General features: G+C 40.6%; 1 protein-coding gene across 1 annotated transcript in view; it reads right to left on the bottom strand.

Moving 5' to 3' along the window:
- LOC130854914 (ferritin light chain-like) overlaps positions 1 to 19,139 on the bottom strand; it is a 139,000-nt gene extending 119,861 nt beyond the window's left edge. The window contains exon 1 of the mRNA XM_057737770.1: positions 19,077 to 19,139. Within this exon, the coding sequence (XP_057593753.1) occupies positions 19,077 to 19,139 (63 nt within the window). The remainder of the gene's footprint in view (positions 1 to 19,076) is intronic.
- Positions 19,140 to 19,360: the final 221 nt, after the last annotated feature.

Here is a 19,360-nt window from a genome sequence, read left to right as displayed (position 1 = left end):
GAAACTGCTGCATTATATGATAATTCTATTTTTAATGTTTTGAGGAACTCCATACTGTTTTCTATGGAGGCTGCACCAATTAACATTCCCACCATCAGTGCACAGTGCATTTCCTTTTCTCCACATCTTCACTAGCATTTTTTATCTCTTGTCTTTTTGAGAACAGCCGTTCTAACAGGTGTGAGGTGATTTCTCATTGTGGTTTTGATTTGCATTTCCCTGATGATTAGTGATGTTGAACATCTTTTCATGTTTCTGTCTTCTGGAAAAATGTCTATTCAGGTCCTTCATCAATTTTTAAATTGGATTATTTTACTTTTTGCTATTGAGTTGTATGGGTTCTTTATACATTTTGGATATTGATGTCTTATCTGATATGCGACTTGGAAATATTTTCTCCCATTTGGAAAGTTACCTTTTCATTTTGTTCATGATTTTCTTCACAGCCTTTTTGTTTAATATAGTCCCATTTGTTTATTTTTGCTTTTGTTGCCTTTGCTTTTGGTGTCAAATCCAAAAAATCATCACCAAGACAGATGTGAAGGAGCTTAATGCCTGTTTTCTTCTTCTTCTTTATAATTTCAGGTCTTATGTATAAGTTTAATCCATTTTGAGTTAATTTTTGTGTATAGTGGTCCAGTAGCAAGTGGCTTTCCAGTTTCCCCATAACCATTTATTGATGAGATAGTCCTTTCGCCACTGTACATTCTTGGGCCTTTTGTTATAATTAATTGACCATATATTTACAGGTTAATTTCTGGGCTTGCTGTTCTGTTCCATTAATCTATGTGTCTGTTTTTATGCCAGTATCATACTGTATTGATTACTATAGCTTTGTAATATAGTTTAAAATCAGGAAATGTGATTCCTCCAGCTTTGTTCTTCTTTCTCAAGATTGCTTTGGCTTTTTGCGGTCTTTTGTGATTTTATATGAATTGTAGGATTGTTTTATTTCTGTGAAAAAAATGCCATTGAAATTTTGATAGAAATTGCATTGAATCTGTAGATTGCATTGATAGTATAGACATTTAAACAATATTAATTATTCCAATCCATGAGCGTGAAATATCTTACCATTTATTTGTTTCTTCTTCAGTTTCTTTCATCAATGTCTTATACTTTTCAGTGTTTAGTGTTTCACCTCCTTGTTTAAATTTACTTATAGATATTTTATTCTTTTTGATGTAGTTGTAAATGGGATTGTCTTCTTAATTTCTCTGATAGTTTATTATGTGTATTGAAACACAGCTGATTTTTATTTATTGATTTTGTATCCTGCAACTTTACTGAATTTGTTTATTCTAACAGTTTTTTGATGTATTATTTTGGGTTTTCTGTATATAATATCATGCCATCTACAAATGGAGACAGTTTTACTTTTTCCTTTCTGATTTGGATGTCTTTTATTTCTTTTTCTTGTCAAATTTATTTGGCTAGGACTTCCAATACTATGTTGGATAAAGCTGGTGAGAGTGGGCATCTTTATATTGTTCCTGATCTTTCACCATTGAGTGCAATGTTAAACTGTGGACTTGTCTTATATGGCCTTTATTTTGTAGAGGTACATTTCTTCTATATCCACTTTGTTGAGAGCTTTTACTCATACGTGGATGTTGAATTTTGTCAAATGCTTTTTTCTGTGTCTATTAAGATGATCATATGGTTTTTATTTTTCAGTTTGTTAATGTGGTGTATCACATTGATTGACCTGTGGATATTGAACCATCCTTTTATCCCTGGGATAAATTCCACTTGATCATGGTGTATGATCCTTTTAATGTATTGTTGAATTTAGTTTGCTAATATTTTGTTAAGACTTTTCACATCTGTGTTCATCAGTGATATTGGCCTGTAATTCTCTTTTTTTGTGTGGTCTTTGTCTGGTTTTGGTATCAGGGTGATACTGGCCTCATAGAATGAGTTCAGAAGTGTTCCTTCCTCTGAAGTTTTCAGGAATAGTTTGAGAGGAATAAATCTTAATTCTTCTCTAAATGTTTGGTAAAATTCACCTGTAAAGGCATCTAGTCCTGGACTTTTGTTTATTGTGAGGTTTTTGATTACTGATCCAATCTCCTTATTAGTAATCAGCCTGTTCAGATTTTCTATTTCTTCATGATTCAGTCTTGATAGTTGTACATTTCTAGGAATTTATCCATTCCTTCTAGAGTGTATAATTTTTTGGCATATAATTTCTCATAGTAGTTTCTTATGATCATTTGTATTTCTGTGGTATTGGTTGTAATGTCTCCTTTCTCATTTCTCTTTTTATTTATTTGCATCTTCTTTTTTCTTGGTAAGTCTAAAGTTTTGTCTATTTTGTTTATCTTTTCAAGAAAACAGCTCTTAGCTTCACTGATCTTTTATATTGTTTTTTAATCTCTATTTTATTGATTTCTACTCTGACCTTTGTTATTTCCTTCCTTCTACTAACTTAGGCTTAGTTTGTTCTTCTTTTTCTAGTTACTTGAGGTATAAAGTTAGGTTTCTTATTTGAGATCTTTCCCCAGATTAGGGGTATCTTCAACCATTATTTCTTTCAATAAGTTTTCTGCCACTCTCTCTTTTCTCTTTCTGGGATCACTATAGTGTGAATATTGGTCTACTTGTATTATCCTATAAGTCCCATAAGCTAGCTTCACCCTTTTTGTTTTTTTTTCTTTTTTGCTCCTCTAATTGGATGAGTTCCACTGCTCTGTTGTCAAGTTTGCTGACCTTTTCTTCATTTCATCTAGTCTGTTATTGAACCCCTCTAATGAATTTTTCAGTTCAATTATTATAATCTTCAGTTCTGTGTTTCTGTTTGGCACTTTTAAATATTTTCTATCTTGTTTTTGAAGTTCTTTCTTTTTTCATGCATTACTTTCCTGACCTCAGTGATCACCTTTGAGATTGTTTTCTTAAACTCTTTATCAGCTAAATCTTCATTTCATTAACATTTTTTTTCTGAGGTTTTATCTTGTTCTTTTGTTTGGAATATATTCCTTTGTTTCTTCATTTTTCTTGATTTTCTATGTTGGTTTCTGTGCATTAAATAAAACAGCTACCTCTCCCAGTCTTGAAGTAGTGGTCTTATGTAGGAGATGAATCTTATGGTTCAACCTTGTCTGAGCTCTTGGTTGTCTCTTAAACCATTGTGATTGTTCAAGCACTGCATTTTATTTTTAATAGTTCCCAGTAGTTGAGGGTGTGCCAAGACCTGTCAGTGTCCCAAATGGGACGATCTCAGTCAGCAGCTAGGTTCAGGCTCATTGGAAGGTGGCCCTCAGGTTGCACCTCTTAAAGTATGCAAATGTATCTTTTTCAGGAGAAGACTGGGAGATGGGAATTTCTGTCTGCTCCTTCTATGCTGAGCCGTGGGGTGATGACCAGTTAAGAACTGTTTTTTTGTTTGCTACTACCCCATTGAACCCATGAACATAAGCCCCACTGGACACCAGAGTCAGCTGTTAAGGGTGGTGTCCTCTGGCCGCATGTGTAGAAAATATATCTTGTTTTCGTAGTTAGTATTGTAAGGCACAAAGTAGTGTGTGCCATGTATTGTACACATTTATTTGCAAAATTATTTCCATGCTATTTTGACATCCAAATAGAAACAGACAATTTGAATCAGATGAAAGTGGTCATTAGACGACAGTAGAGAGAAGGCAAATTGTGAGAATGACCAGGAGCTGGCAGTAGAAGATATGGCAAAAATAAAATGATGAGAAAGGAGGAGGGCATATTGTAAGGACCAGTGAAGTAGTGGTATAGGAGGAGGAATGGAAATAAAGATGAAGAGGGAAGTGATTATCTTAGGAGGGCAGTTTTTACCTAATGAGTATACTTTTTTCCTATAGAGGGGAGGTAAGGCTTTTGTTCTCTCTCTCTTTTTTAATTTATCTGTGTCCATCTACCACTCACTTCTATGTACCTCATTCCTAGATGCATCTACAGGCATGTAGCCCTAAATAGAGGGTAATGATAAAGGAAGTCAGTCATTCATTCCTTCAATAAGTAATTTTTATTTATCATCTATTCTAATCCAGGCACTGGGCTACAATAAAAGATGAACATTTTAACAAGGCAGAAACAGTTCTTTGTCCCGAAGATGGTGGAGTCCAGCAAGGGGGACAGACAATAGGCCATAACAGCAGTTTGTTGCTAAGATAAGAGCAAATAGGGCACTAGGGGAGCCACAAGATGTCACCCATCCCAGAGTTGGGTAGGGGTGCTCAAGGAAAGCACCTCTTAGGTGGTGTTTGAGGAAGAAGAATTGGCCAAATAAAGGAGGAGAAAGAGGAAGGGAAATGTGTTCCAGGCAGAGGCAGAAACAGATCTAGCTTCAGCAGAATGGTTTTGCAGAATGGCAAAGCTCAGCATAGCTGGAGTATGGACCATAAGGGGTAAGGGAACTTGTTGGGAGGTTTGAGAAATTTAGGGGTAGATTTGGCACTTTCCAGATATTGGTGTAAGTAGTGGCTAAAGACTGAAGAGCACCCATGTCTAGGAATCCTTGGTAATATATTTCCTGGATATAGAAACATGTCTGCAAAGAAGCATAGGGTGAGATTGAGTTTTCTCCCTGGATTAGTTTTCTGGGGTAAATCTCTCTCTCATCATCTTATAACTGGGAACATACCTACTACATGGGAAGACAAGAAGTCTCAAAGACTTTGTGTATTGTGACAAATAGTATAAACTCAAGAAAATGTTTCTGTCTGTTCCAAATAGTTGGATATGTTGCTTGTGACTTCTGCAATACAAAAAATGAAGACCAGGCAGTATGAAGCAATGGAAAGGTGGCTATATCTTGGCAGTCTTATTTTCAGAAAAATATTTGGTTTTCTTCATTGAGAACCAGGACAAATGAGCTTCAGGGCAGGGCAGTTGAATGTCCTGAGCACATGTCCCCTGACCTGCAGACGTAAAGTGAGGATAAATATCAGCCAAGGTGTAACAAGTAAGGATGTATCATAGTGATCCACATTTTGGCATTTTAGAATGTAAACCAAACAATGTTTTAATTGTCCAGATATACATTTAAGGAACAGGCTAAATTACCTTCTTGGATCACTTGAGCAGTTATAAATCACTGATTAAATATTCAAGGTACTTTTTCGTTATTTACAGAAGGCTGATAACTTTTAATCTGCATAATATCTCATGATAGTTCATTAAAAAATGATGCACAATGTAGAAGGCAATATATCATTTAAATTACTTATGAAGTAAAGCCATTCGCCTCCCCCAGCCTTGTGTTTTATTAGAATACTTTTGATTATAAAATAGCATTTTCTTTATGAGAATTTATATAAATGTGTGTGTATGTGTGTGTGTGTGTGTGTGTGTGTGTGTTTTATAAGTTTCCCAAAGATAAGATGAGGGGAAGGAAAAAATAATCCTAAATCCTTTATCCCTTGGTGGCCAGTTCTCTTAGTGTGATGGGCTGTAGCCCCTGTCTGGGCTCAAATCCCAGCCCTGGAACTTGAGTTGTATAACCTTGAACAGATTATCTAAACTCTGAGCATCAGTTTGCCCACTTGTGATATAGGTATCTCAGTAATACTTTCATAAGAAGAATGCATCGAAACTTAATTCAGCTCATTCATGCTAGTACTAGGTACATATTGAAGACTCAATAAATGTTGGCAATTACTAGCTCTTAGAATAGTGGAGCTCAGTGTTTTGGTTGAGATTTTTATGAAAACTATGGGTGTTTCCTTAGAAAAAAATACTTATACACAGGACATTTTGCATATATTTTCAGGAGTCTCACCAACCCCTTGAGGCGGTTTCATAATTAAGAGCAGATGAGGGGGCTGAGATTCTGTGTACAAAGCGAGGGATTGGCTAGATATGCACAAGGTCAGTTGCTATGTATGAAAAATTGGTAAATTTGATGATGGGAAGATACAGGATTCTCTTCTGTTGCATCTGTTTTCTCATTGAAGTAATGAGCAAAGCCATTGGTTGAGAATGAGGGGGGCTGGGAATGTTGGGGGCGTAAGGAGAGAAAAGTGAAGACCTGGAAGAATGAGAGTGAATTGCGTTGGCAAGACGTAACAGGACTGCCAGGCAGCACTGGAACCCACCTGAGGTTTGTGATCGCAAATTCACAGTGAGGTCAGATAACTGCTGAGCACAAATGCAGAGCAGAAGGATCAATGAGGGGGACGTCCCTGGCGGTCCAGTGGTTTGGACTCCACGCTTTGACTGCCAAGAGCCTGGGTTCAGTCCCTGGTTGGGGAACTAAGATTCCCCCAAGCTGCACAGCACAGCCAGAGGGGCAGGAAAAAAAAAAGGGATCAGTGAGTAGCAGGTTTGGGTATTTCCAGATGAATCCCATGGAAGGAGAGGTAAGGGAATGGTGGTGTCTGATAACATTTCTCATGTGACTTCTACCCCTTGTTACAGCTTTTGTTTGAGAATCATGGGATGTGTGGTAGGTTGCAGACCCTGTGTTCCTGGGAAGTGATGGGAGCTCCATCAGGGAGGGGCAGGAGTGCCCTCCCTCCCCTCCCCACCCCTCTCTTCCCCATCAGGAGCTGGAGGAAGCAGAATCTCTCTTCCGTTGCCTTGCGGGGAGGAGGTACCCTTCGGAGCTGGGCAGGGAGGGAATGTGTACTCTAGAATAGACGCTCTTGCCCCCTCCCACCTTTTACTATGCCAGGTAACTGTATTGCTTATGCTAACTCCATCTTAGGTACCTACATTTCTGGCAATAGAATGTTCTGTTGGATGATCGAAGTGTTCTTTGATAATCAAGTTACCTATGCATTTAGTAAACTGTCTTCCAAGAAAAAAGTACTTAGTACATAAAAAGGCATGTTCATACTGAATTTCCGTGTCTTAAAGGGGGGAAATATATGCCTTATTTCACTTGTCTGAAAGGGTAGGAAGATAAAAAACAAATGAAGTTAAGGGTGTAACTTTCCTTGCTCTTTTTGGAGAAGTGTACTCAATCAATTTTTCTACCTATTTGACTCCACCGGTAGCATTTTCTTTTCTCCATCGACTTGTTTCTGCCAAGGCCTTGAGAATAAGAGTTGCTAGCCGTTTTCTTCCCATTCCTGCCAGAATTTGCACTGTGATAAAACAGGACCCAGCAAAGCCAGAGAACAGAAGGGAAGCCAGCGGTTTCTGCCTCCCCCACCTCCACAGGATCTGGGCTTCTCCTTTCGAGATTGGGTTCCAGGATTAGTGCTCTTTCCCTTCCTCTTATATACAGCCTTTGTTTCTCAAGCAAAAGCTATTTTACCAGCTGGTGTGGAGGTCCAGGGCACACCTTACTCGGGCAGGAAATGAAAAGCGTGCTCCTATCTGCTCATCAGCAGAAAAGCAGCGTGAGGTGAAAACACAAAGACAGGCTTCCAGAGCCAGCCCGCCCTGAGCTGGAGTATGATTTATTGCAAGTTGCAATAATTTCTCTGAGTCCTACATATAATCCCGCCTCCTCCTCTTCTTTCTTCTTCCAGGGTGTTCTATCACCTATGACAAAAGCACTGAAATCAAACTGGCTTCAACCATAAGGATGTTATGGGCTTGTGAAACTGGAAATCCTAGGTGAGATGGCTTCCGAGTGACCGAATCCCACAGCCCTTGCTCCCTGTATTTGTATTTCTTTAGCGTGTCACCCCTTAATGGAATGACTTCATTCTCAGGTTGGCAGCAGTTCTGGGCCTTGCATCACAAAGAACAATTTTTGAGGAATGTCCAGCATGTCTTCCAGAAGGTGGGGTGGAGCTTTAGCAGAAGCCCCAGGAAGCTTCTCCCTGGTCTCAGTCGATCATAGGACGACTTACCAACCCCTGGAAAGGAGGAGGGGATTGCTTTTATTTATTTATTTATTTATTTATTTATTTATTTATTTATTATTTTATTGGCTGTGTTGGGTCTTTGTTGCTGCACACAGGCTTTCTCTAGTTGCGGCGACTGGGGACTACTCTTCGTTGTGGTGTGTGGGCTCCTCATTGTGGTGGCCTCTCTTGTTGCAGAGCATGGGCTCTAGGTGCGTGGGCTTCAGTAGTTGTGGCACATGGGCTCAACATTTGTGGCTCACGGGCTCTAGAACACAGGCTCAATAGTTGTGGTGCATGGGCTTAGTTGCTCCACGGCACGTGGGACCTTCCAGCGACAGGGATGGAACCCGTGTCGCCTGCATTGGCAGGTGGATTCTTAACCACTGCGCCACCCAGGAAGTCCCAGTATTGCTTTCAGATGGCTAAGACCCACCCTAGGAATTGGGCATGGGTCAGCCTTCTCCAAGACTGTATAGGGGAAGAAAAAATCCATGGAAAGAAACTGAGATTTTGTTAGGAAGGAGGAAAGGAGGAATGAATGCAGGGCAGCCAGCCAACAATCCAATCCACCTGGGGCTGATGCACTGCTCTGTCTCAGCGCTTCTGCTTACCGGACAGGTAAGCACCCTTCTCTATTTGCTTCCAGGTTAAAACTGCTCAGCCACCTGGCCACAGAGGTCTCTTATATCCCCCAGTAGGGCACACAGCCTGTACAAGAGTCGTAGAGACTTAACTTGTCACTCTTTCTTGGTGCTTTCGATGGCCTGGCTTTTCTGAGCAGGATTTGTCTTTTTCTTTCATTCATTAATCCCCTCCCTGGCACTGTCACCATTGGAGGCTTCTAGGCTCCCATTCAAGATTCCTGTGTTCCACCCAGTGAGTCACCTTTCCTAGGAATTCATCATCTGGTCTTTTTGTTACTGACTTTGGCATCAACATTGAAAAATCTAAAACCCAACTCTTTGGTGACTTTCCATCCATTATGCCAGATTCCTTCCCATTCCCATTTTATCTTCACCGTCATCACCCAGGGGCTTGAACTGAGCAGGGGAGACAGTGTGAGGACAGACCAGCAGCCCAGGTGTGTTCAGCACAGACTGCTGCTCAAAGGAGCCACAGGTATGATTTTTTTTTAATGCGATAGAAATGGCTATCCTGGAGGGAAGCCTTCCCAACTTCGAGACTGGGAGATGAGGCCCCACAGACCCCCATCTACAGCACAAAGACCAGGTCTGCTTGCTCTGTTCTGGAGAGTTGCTGTCACTGAGGAAAGGGAAAGCATTATGTCACTGGAGTCCCATCCTCACCAGTGAATAATTTCAGAAAATTTTAAAGCGTTTTCCCAATTTTCCAAAAACACAAATTAAAAACTGATTTACTACAAGGTGGTTTTGCACTCCTGACAACACTGGTACATCATAACCTGTCAAACTCTCTCCGTCCAGGAAGAAATATGTGTTCCTGTGAATGAAGAGGGTGCAGCAGGCACCTTTCCTACATTCAAATACTCTTTTGGTCTCTTGGAAAGAAAAGTGGCACTAACTTGGTAATTAGAAAGGCAGACTTTAAGATCTTTTAAATGTGTTCATGCACTTATGAAAGGGTCAAGGACCAAGTGACATTATTATCATGAAGTTAGCCACCTTTAACTGAGAGCATACTGTGTGCCAGATAGTAAAATGTACTCTCTTATGTAGTCATCACAAACTGCCATGAGGGTAAGTGGTATTATTATTTGTCTTTGGAAGCTAAGACCCAGAGAGATTAATAATTTGTCCAAGTTAACCCACTTGGCAAACAGCAGAGCTGTTTATCAGAGCGAATCTCCAAAGTGCTTGCTCTTAACCACTTGCACGCTGCGTGGGAGTCTGCCCCACATCCTTTTCTAGCACATCCCTTGCGTGATAGCACATTGTACTACTTCTCCTACCTTTAGGACTATGCCTTTGTTGTCTTTTGGAAGAGCTCCTTTTCTCTTCCCTAGTCCTTTTTATGATTTCAGTGTCCTTTCCCTGTGGAGGGAAGTTCATGCCAGCAAGGAAAGGTCCAACAAGGATGTATGGGCCTAACAGGGGTACTGGGCAGGGTCAAAAGAGGGGTATTGGACTGGATGAATGAACTGGATGAATCAACTTACAATAAGTTGATTCCAGGGGGTCAGGATGATCCCAAGGGCTGAGAAGAGAGGGGTCCATAATCTTGACAGGTAGAAAGTTATACACAGTGGCCTCCGTAAGCAGTCAGGCACTGGGGGATGGGCCACAGACCTTCTGTTTCTTACCTTGGCTTGTCCATCACCTGATTCACTCTATTTGATCAAAGTTCTAGTGACCAAATCATCTATAGGCCCTTCCCGGCATGGTTCCTTTGACATACCTTTATTTTATCTTTGTCTATCCTATGTCAGCTTTACTATCTTAAAGGATCCTGGACCTTCCTGGATGAAATACCAAAAGTAAACCTTAGAGTAGAAGCTGTTTTGTAGTTTTCTCATGCATCAAAGGTTTTTTTGAACATATACTATATTTCTGGTATCGCCCTAGGTTCAGGAAATGATAAAGATGTCTTTAGCCCCTCTGTAGAGGAGGCAAAAAAATGGAAAAGAAAACATTTTAATCTTACAAATGTATATACATGAGCAAACGCTGGTTCATATCAGGTGGTAATGTTTGTCTTGACCTCCAGTCCACACCAGGTGATAAAGCTTGTTTCAACCTTAAATCCAGACTATTTCTTTTCATGAGAAGATTTAGTTTTGGTCAGTTGTTACTGGATTCAGAACTCCGTGGACTAGGCTTGTGTGTTCCCCACTGTATCCCAGCATCCATCCCAGAGCCTGAGATGCAGCAGGAGCAGCAGGAAGCATTTATCATAAAAGATCACTTCACATAAACCACTTTGTACTACTAGCGTGCCCTGTGTATGGATTTCTTTTGCCCTTTCTCCCAACTTGACTCTCAGCTCTTTCAGACTTTCTAAAGCCTTTGTTTGCAAGAAGGACCCAGGAAATAAAGAGATTCTCAGGGAACTAAAAAAAACTTTCTGGAGGAGAGAAAGGTTGACCAAGATGTTGATATAGGCGACTCCTGAACACCTCTCCTCCCACAGACATACTGACAGCTAGGCATCTATGACCACACACAGAGCAATTACATCTGAAAGAAATCCAGAAACTGACTCCTACACAATGGAAAAATGAGAAAATACCCACAGTGAGATGAGTAGAGAAGGCTGGAACACACTTTTGCCATAAACCACACCCTTGGCACAGCACCATACAGTGGGTAGCAGGGGTGGGGGTGGGTTCCAACTCCCAGCTTCTCTCTGATGAGTGAAGTGTTTGGAACCCACACTTAGTGTCCCAGCTTTTAAGACTCCCACCCAAGAGACAGGCCCCCAAAACATCTAGCTCTGAAAGCCAAAGAGTCTTGTGTCCAGCAGCAAAACTATAGCCAACAAAGGAGCAGCTGTTTACAAGGGCACAAGCATTCATTGTGTCTGTTCCCCAGGGCTCCGCACTGAGGAGCAGGCAAGATCAACCATCTCCAAGTCTTTCCCTGAAAGGGGTCCACCTGCATACTTTGAAAGCTGCTGCCTGTGGATCAGACTTCTAATTTAGCCCACATCTAAAGGCTGCCTGCAGTCCTCCTTGGAGACCAAGGAAACTGATGGACACCTTCTCTGCTATCTGCCTATAGCCCTCTTCACGTAGCTTCAGTGTCTCCTTGGAAAAAGCTTGTACACATGCCTGTACCCCCAGCTTTTGCTCTCTTGCCCAAGGGATGGGTCCCTGGGTTGCCTAGCTCTAACAGCAATTGGGCTTCCATTCACAACCCCACAGAACTAGCAGTCAAAGAAGCAGTTGTTAACAGGTGCAAGAGAACCCCTCCTTCATGACTATATACATGAACCTAATGCAGACAGAGCAGATTAAAAAAGCCCATCTTCCAGTTTCTCCCTGGAAAGGCTTAACTACTTACTTTCCCAGCTTATTTCCTAGGGTGCAGCTTCCAATCAGCCTGCATCTAGGCACTGAATGTGAGCCTCACCTTTGGGACACTGTTGGGTCTTGGCACACCCTAAACTACTGGGAGCCACTAACAACAAAAGAGGTGACTTGGACAATCACAGACATATGAGAGCCAACTGAGAGCTAGGGTGAGCCTGGAGGGTAAATTTCGTCTCCTACATGCGACCCACTCTGTCAAGGCTGGGAGAGGTGGCTGTTCTATCTAATGCACAGAAGACAACATGGAGAGTCAAGGAAAATGAAGAGGCAGGAATATGTCCCAAGCAAAAGAACAAGATAAATCTCCAGAAACAGATCTTAATGAAATGGAGATAAGTAATTTACCTGATGGAGTTGAAAATAATGGTGACAAGAATGCTCAGTGAGGTCAGGGGAGCAATGCATAAACAAATTGAGAATTTCAACAGAGATATAAAATATAGTCTGTCATACAGAGTGAAGTAAGCCAGAAAGAGAAAAACGAATATTGCATGCTAACTCATGTATACGGAATCTAAAAAAAAAAAAATAATACTGATGAACCCAATGACAAGACAAGAATAAGGATGCACATGCAGAGAATGGACTGGAGGACACGAGGTTGGGGGGGTGGGGGATGGGGGTGAAGGGGAAGCTGGAACGAAGTGAGAGAGTAGCATAGACATATATATACTACCAACTGTAAAATAGACAGCCAATGGGAAGTTGCTGTATAACAAAGGGAGATCAACTTGATGATGGGTGATGCTTTAGAGGGCTGGGACGGGGAGGGTGGGGGGAAGTCGTGGGAGGGAGGGAATATGGGGATATGTGTGTAAATGCAGCTGATTCACTTTGGTGTACCTCAAAAACTGGTACAAAAGTGTAAAGCAATTATATTCCAATAAAGAGCTTAAAATATATATATATATATATATATATAAAGTACCAGATGAAACACAGAGCTGAAGAATATAATAACTGAGAAATTCAATAGAGGGGTTCAACAGCAGACTAGATGAAGCAGAAGAAAGTATTGGGGAAATCAAAGATGGGGCAGTGCAATTCATCCAGTCAGAGGAAGAAAAAGGAAAAAGAATAGTGAAGAGTGAAGATAGCTTATGAGACTTATGGGACAACATCCAGTGGACCACTATGTACATTAGAGGGGTCCCAGAAAGGGAAGAGTGAAAGGGGAAGAAAGCTTATTCAAAGAAATAATGGCTAAAACGTTTCCTAATCTAGGGAAAGAAACAGACATATAATCCAGGTCCAGGAAGCCCAGACAGTATCAAATAGGATGAATCAAATGAGACCCACACTGAGACACATTATAATTAAAATGTCAAAAGTTAAAGACAAAGCAAGACTCTAACAAGAGAAAAACAACTTGTAATAGCCAAGATAATCTTGAGAAAGAAGAATAAACCTGGAGGCAACACATTTCCTGGTTTCAAACTATATTGCAAAGCTATAGTGATTAGAAGAGTATGATATTGCTCTAAAAACAAGCACATAGATCAATGGAACAGAATAGAGAGCCCAGAAATAAGCCTGCACATATATAGCCAGTGAATTTACAACAAAGGTACGATGGGGAATCGACAGTCTCTTCAATAAATGATGTTGGGAAAGCAGACAGCCAAATGCAAAAGAATGAAACTGGACACTATCATATATACAAATCAACTCAAAATGGATTAAAAACTTGAATGTGAAACCAAAAACCATAGATCTCCTAGAAAAAAACATAATGGACAGGTTCCTTAATGTTGATATTGGCAATGTTTTTTAGCATTTGACCCCAAATGCAAAAGCAACAAAAATAAAACAATTGGGACTACGTCAAACTAAAAAGCTTCCATTCTGCAAAGGAAACCATCAACAAGATGAAACCCATGGAACGGAAGAAAATATCTGCAAACTACATATCCAGTTAGGGGCTAATATCCAAAATATACAAGGAACTCATACAACTCACTAGCAAAAAAAGTGAAAACAAAACAAAACCAAAAAACTGCACAAAAACCCACGAATTAAAAAAAAAAAGAAACCAAAAAACCCCGACATGGGCACACACACACACACACACACACACACACACACGCGCGCGTGCATACACAATTTAAACATGGGCAAGGGACTCAAATAGACATTTTTCCAAAGAAGACTTACAAGTGGTCAACAGGTACATAAAAGGTACTTTATATCACTAATCATCAGGGAAATACAAATCAAATTCACGAGACATCATCCCACAACTGTAGGATAGCTGTTATCAAAAAGACAAGCAATAACAATTGCTGGTAAGGGTATGAAGAAAGGGGAACCCTGTGCACTGTTGGTGGGAATTTTTTTCCACTATGGAAAGTGGTATGGGCATTCCTCAAGAAATTAAAAACAGATCCAGCAATCCCTTCTGTGTATATATTCCAAAAAGCCCGAATTATCATCTCCAGGAGATATTTATACTCCCATGTTGATTGCAGCATTATTCACCATAGACAAGATGTGGAAACAACCTAAGTTTCTGTCAGTGGATGTTTGGATCAAGAATGTCACACACACACACAGGAATATTATTCAGCCTTCAAAAAAAAGGGGCATTTGTAACAACATGAATGAAATGAACCTGGAGTACATTGTGCTGATGAAATAAGCCAGACAGAGAAAGACAAATCCTGCATGGTATTACTTATATGTGGAATCTTAAAAAACAAACTCATGGAAACAGAGACTAGAGAAGTAGTTGCCACTGGAAGAGGGATTGGTATAACGGTACAAACTGTTAGTTATGATAGGTAAGGTCTGAGCATCTAACATATAAAATGTGGCTGTAATTGATAACGCTGTATGTTTAATTGAAATTTGCTGAGAGTAATACTTCAGTGTTCTTACCAAAAAAAAGAAAAAGGGCAAATGTGGGAAGTGATGAGTATGTTAATTAGCTGGATGGAAGGAATCCTTTCACAATGTATACAAATATGAAGTCATCACATTGTATACTTTAGATATATTACATTTTTTTTTTCTCAATTCAGCCTCAGTAAAGCTGGGAAAAAACCATTCTGGGGCCTTGTCCTGTGATGGTGGCGGTGGGAGAGTGAAAAGACAGGAGCAAATTCTGTGTGAAACTTTTGCTTGGAATAAGCCTGAATTAAACTTCCATTGCTACATGTGATGGGATGTTCTGTTTGTCTCATGAGCCTATATATTTTCTCATTTTCCTGTTGTCTTTGGATGTAGATCTGAGGCAGGAGAACACGTGAGAACAGAGATTGCAGAGCCTGAAGGTGCATGGCATGAGTGAATCATGACCGAATACACTGCCTAGCGTCTTGGCTGCTGTCACATGTGTGAGAATAGGGTTGAGGAGGAGGTGAGAGGTGGGTAAAGGCAGTGGGTGGAGGTTAGCTATTTGCTCTTGCATGTTTCTACACTCGGGTGAAAATGTACAGTGATGTAGCATGTTGACTTGTTTGTTTTAGCACCAGAGATAAAATTCTCAGAAGAAAGATTATCAACTTGCCTATGTATTAAAAATCAAGCAAGCAGTGGTTGAAAAGGTTTAACTAAAGCTTAGACTCTTTGGGGGAAACAGTGCTGAGCTACGGTTGACCTCGGGACCTTGTACGGGTTCACACTTGCTATCCCTGTGCTCACCCCACCAGTGTGAGTGACACCCCTTGCTCCTCTGCCTTCTGCTCCACTGGCTTGTGGCCATCACCATTCTCAAGGTTAAGCTGTGGACAGGAGTATTGTCAGTTGGCACCAAGGAACTTATCCTGGAAACAGAAACAGACTCACAGATACAGAGAACAGACTCATGGTTGCCAAGGGGCAGTGTGGGGCCAGGGAGAGATAGACTGGGAGTTGGGATTAGCAGATGCAAACTATTATATATAGAATGGATAAACAACAAGGTCCTACCATACAGCACAGGGAACTATTCGATATCCTGTATTTATTTATAATAAATTAATTATAACCTACTATTTAATAAATAATACTTTGTAAATAATTATTATTTATCCTGTAATAAACCATAATGGAAAAGAATATGAAAAAGAATATATATATGTATGTATAACTGAATCACTGTGCTGTACACTAGAAACGAAATCAACATTGTAAATCAACTATACCTCAATTTAAAAAAAAAACCCTAAAAAGAAAAAAAGTGTTGTCAGTTGGAAGCCTGAGAGCATGAGTATCTTTCCCTTTCGGTCCTTATTCTGAATCATGTTCACAGGCAATCCAACCCATAAAACCAATGGGATTCCCATGCTTTCATTCTTTTCACTTTACGGAGCTTCAGTTTCCTCATCTGTAAAATGGAGAAACTATTTTTCAAAGTTTCCTTCCAGCTCCCATCTCCTGTGGCATCTGTGATCTGTCTGTGCTGAGCAGAGAACTGAAGATGATAATCAGTGGGGTACCTCATTTTAAGTAGCAAGCGAACTTCTGAAAAAGCATGTGTGCGGAAAATTGTATTTTTAGACATGCCAAAAATGGTTTTTAACAGACATTTTTAGTGAGTCACTTTGGAAAGTTCTTTTCTCCAACTTCACCAGATTTGATGTGTTTTGATAGCTTGACTTAAAAAAAAAAAAAAACTTATCTGTTGTTTTCAGTCTATAAAACATATACTTGTTTTACCATGTGCTTGTTAAATGATTAAAGCATCAATAAAATCCTCTATCTCCATGGTGCTGTGTGGAAGTCATCTGAAGACAAATATACAGCCCTTGCTTCTGGGAGAGTGTCTGCTATAGCAGTTGTGTGTTCAGATAAACAAAGGAGAAAAAAATTCTTAAGTGCAGTATTTTAATTGAGTACAAGGAGCAGCAAATATATCAGGTGATATGAGAGAAGGCACCAGGTCCTATAGTAAATTAAAGAACACAGCTTAAAGGACATCAGAAGCTATGAATTACAAGCGGAAAGGAAAACGCCTCATCAATTTGGGGAGGAGGCTTGGGCATCTGATGACGTCTGGATGACTTGAAGAAACCTGTGGGCTTAACTCATTCTGAACAAAATCCAGGCAGAATAATGACCCCCCAAAGATGTCCATGCCTGATTCTGGGAACCTTTGACTGTGTGACCTTCCATGGCAAAAGGGACTCTGGGAGATGTGATTAATGTTAAGGACCTAGAAATGGCGAGGTGAGCTCAGTCTAATCTCATGAGTCCTTAAAATCAGAGACCCTTTCCTAGAGATGTGATCACAGAAAAAGGGTCAGAGAGATGGCGTGTTTCTGGCTTTGAAAACGGAAGAATGGGCTGTGAGCCAAGGAGTGCTGGCAGCCTCTAGAAGCTGGAACAGTCAACAAAACAGATTCGCCCCTAGCGCCTCCAGGAAGGAATACAGCCCTGCTGACACCTTGATTTCTGTTGATGAGACTTGTACTGGACTTCTGACCTATAGGACTGTAAGGTAATAAATATATGCCATTGTAAGTGACTAAATCTGTGGTACTTTGTTACAGCAGCAGTAGAACATTAATGCAGCTTATTCAAATTCATATCCACATAAATAAAATTGCTGACATTTCAATGTTAAATGACTTTACCAAAAAAAAAAAAAATCAAGATTTTGCCTTCCAAATCCCCTATTTTATGCTCCATCAAGGAAATATGTATGTCCTACAGTGCTGAAACCAGATCAAAATAAAAATGCTTTAATTTTTCTAACTGCTTGTGCCTTTCCTTGGCTCACATGGGCTGACTTTGTGTTTCTCTTGCCCCTTCCTTGATGTACAGCAAACTCTCTTTTGGAGATGGTTGCTCTCTGCCTTTCATCACTAATCTGTCCTAAAAGCCCTTCAATTTGTACCTTTCCATTTGAATTATTTTTGAGAACTGTTTCAAGATTTTTATAGAGAGTATGATAGTCTAATCTTTTCCTTGAGAATTCCTCCTTTTACTTATCATGCTTTTTTTTCTTTTCTCTGTGTTGGGTCTTCATTGCTGTGCCTGGGCTTTCTCCAGATGTGGAAAGCGGGAGCTACTATTTGTGGTGGTGCACAGGCTTCTTATTGCGGTGGCTTCTTTTGTTGCAGAGCCCAGGCTCTAGGGCACGCAGGCTCAGTAGTTGTGGCTCGTGGGTTTAGTTGCTCCGCAGCATGTGGGTTGGAACCCGTGTCCCCTACATTGGCTGGCAGATTCTTAACCATTGCACCACCCTGGAAGTCCATGCTTATTATTTTAAAAATATTTTTTGAATGACTTCAATTTGTTGGGTCTTTGTTTTTGCTCCTTCTCTTTGGATGCTCTTGGCCTTGAATGTTGAGACCAGGTGTACCTGTCTCATTTGAAAACATTTTGTGTAATTGGATGTGCAAAGAACTCATCATTATAGGGATTCATGGGTGTACAGACCTCCCAGCAAATATTTGCTACAGATTCCTTCTGGGGCTCCTACCTCAGGGAGACTGGATGACCTATCTATCCTAGGCTTTCCCTTTAGCCTTTTTCATCCAAAGGCAGGAGTGGGGACCATCTAAGCAGCCTAGATCAACCAAAGGTGAGGGATGTTCCAAAGCAATGGATTCGTGCAACCGCATGTTACGTTTCTTGGTGTAAAAGAGTTTCTCCCAAGCTTGCCTTATCAGTTGAGTGCTAGGAGCATGTGAAACATCTAAAGGCTTTAGAATTCCATCTCTGTAACACGCCCAGACCACTCACTTTAGTCACTACTGTTTTATTTGGTCTGAATGTTTGTGTCCCCCAAAATTCATATGCTGAAATCTGAATGCCCAATGCGATGGTATTAGGAGGTGGGGCCTTTGGGAACTGATTAGGTCATGAAGGTGGAGCCCTCATGAATGGGATTAGTGACCTTATAAAAGAGATCCCACAGAGCTCCCTGGCCCCTTCTGCTATGTGAGAACACAGCAAGAAGTCTGCAACCTGGAAGAAGGCCCTCACCAGCCCATGCTGCCACCCTGACCTGGGACTTCCAGCGTTGAGAACTACAAGAAGTAAATTTCTGTTGTTTATAAGCCACCTAGTCTGTGGCATTTTGTTACAGCAATCTGAATGGACTAAGACGCCTCCTCAGACTATCTCAGTTTTTAAAAGTGTGATTATTAAGTTTACAAAGAAGCCTCATGGAAGTCCTGAAAATACTGAACAACTGGTCCTTAGAGCAGGCAGTGGGGCAGCACTGGGGAGCTTGCAATCAGTTTATGGCCTTTCTAGTACTTCATCACTCAGGTGCTTTCTTTTCTCTTTGTCTTACAGCAGTCCGAGGCTCTCAGCATCCAAATGCACATTTCTATAAGAAGAATATCATTGCTTCTCACCCACTCATCATCGTGGTCCCTGGGACAGTTATCTTCCTTGGGAGAATCATACTCAATGATCATGGCCACCTGTGGCTGGAGCCTCCTAGCACTTTAATCACAGGCTGTGACTGGGAATAACTCCTAGAGCTGGTTCTTTGCTGAAGCAGGACATACCTGGTCCACCGATTCACACACTCCACTCCCACTGCTCCCCTTCACACCTTATTCTACATTTTAATCTCTTGCCCATCAATTAGTATATCATTTTTTGCTTTCTTATTCAGATTTAACTTTATCACCCT

This window comes from Hippopotamus amphibius, chromosome 6 (genome assembly GCF_030028045.1).
Source record: "Hippopotamus amphibius kiboko isolate mHipAmp2 chromosome 6, mHipAmp2.hap2, whole genome shotgun sequence".
NCBI classification, from domain to species: domain Eukaryota; kingdom Metazoa; phylum Chordata; class Mammalia; order Artiodactyla; family Hippopotamidae; genus Hippopotamus; species Hippopotamus amphibius.
The sequence above is the reverse complement of the archived record's forward strand: the minus strand, read 5'-3'. Positions and strand labels throughout refer to the sequence as shown.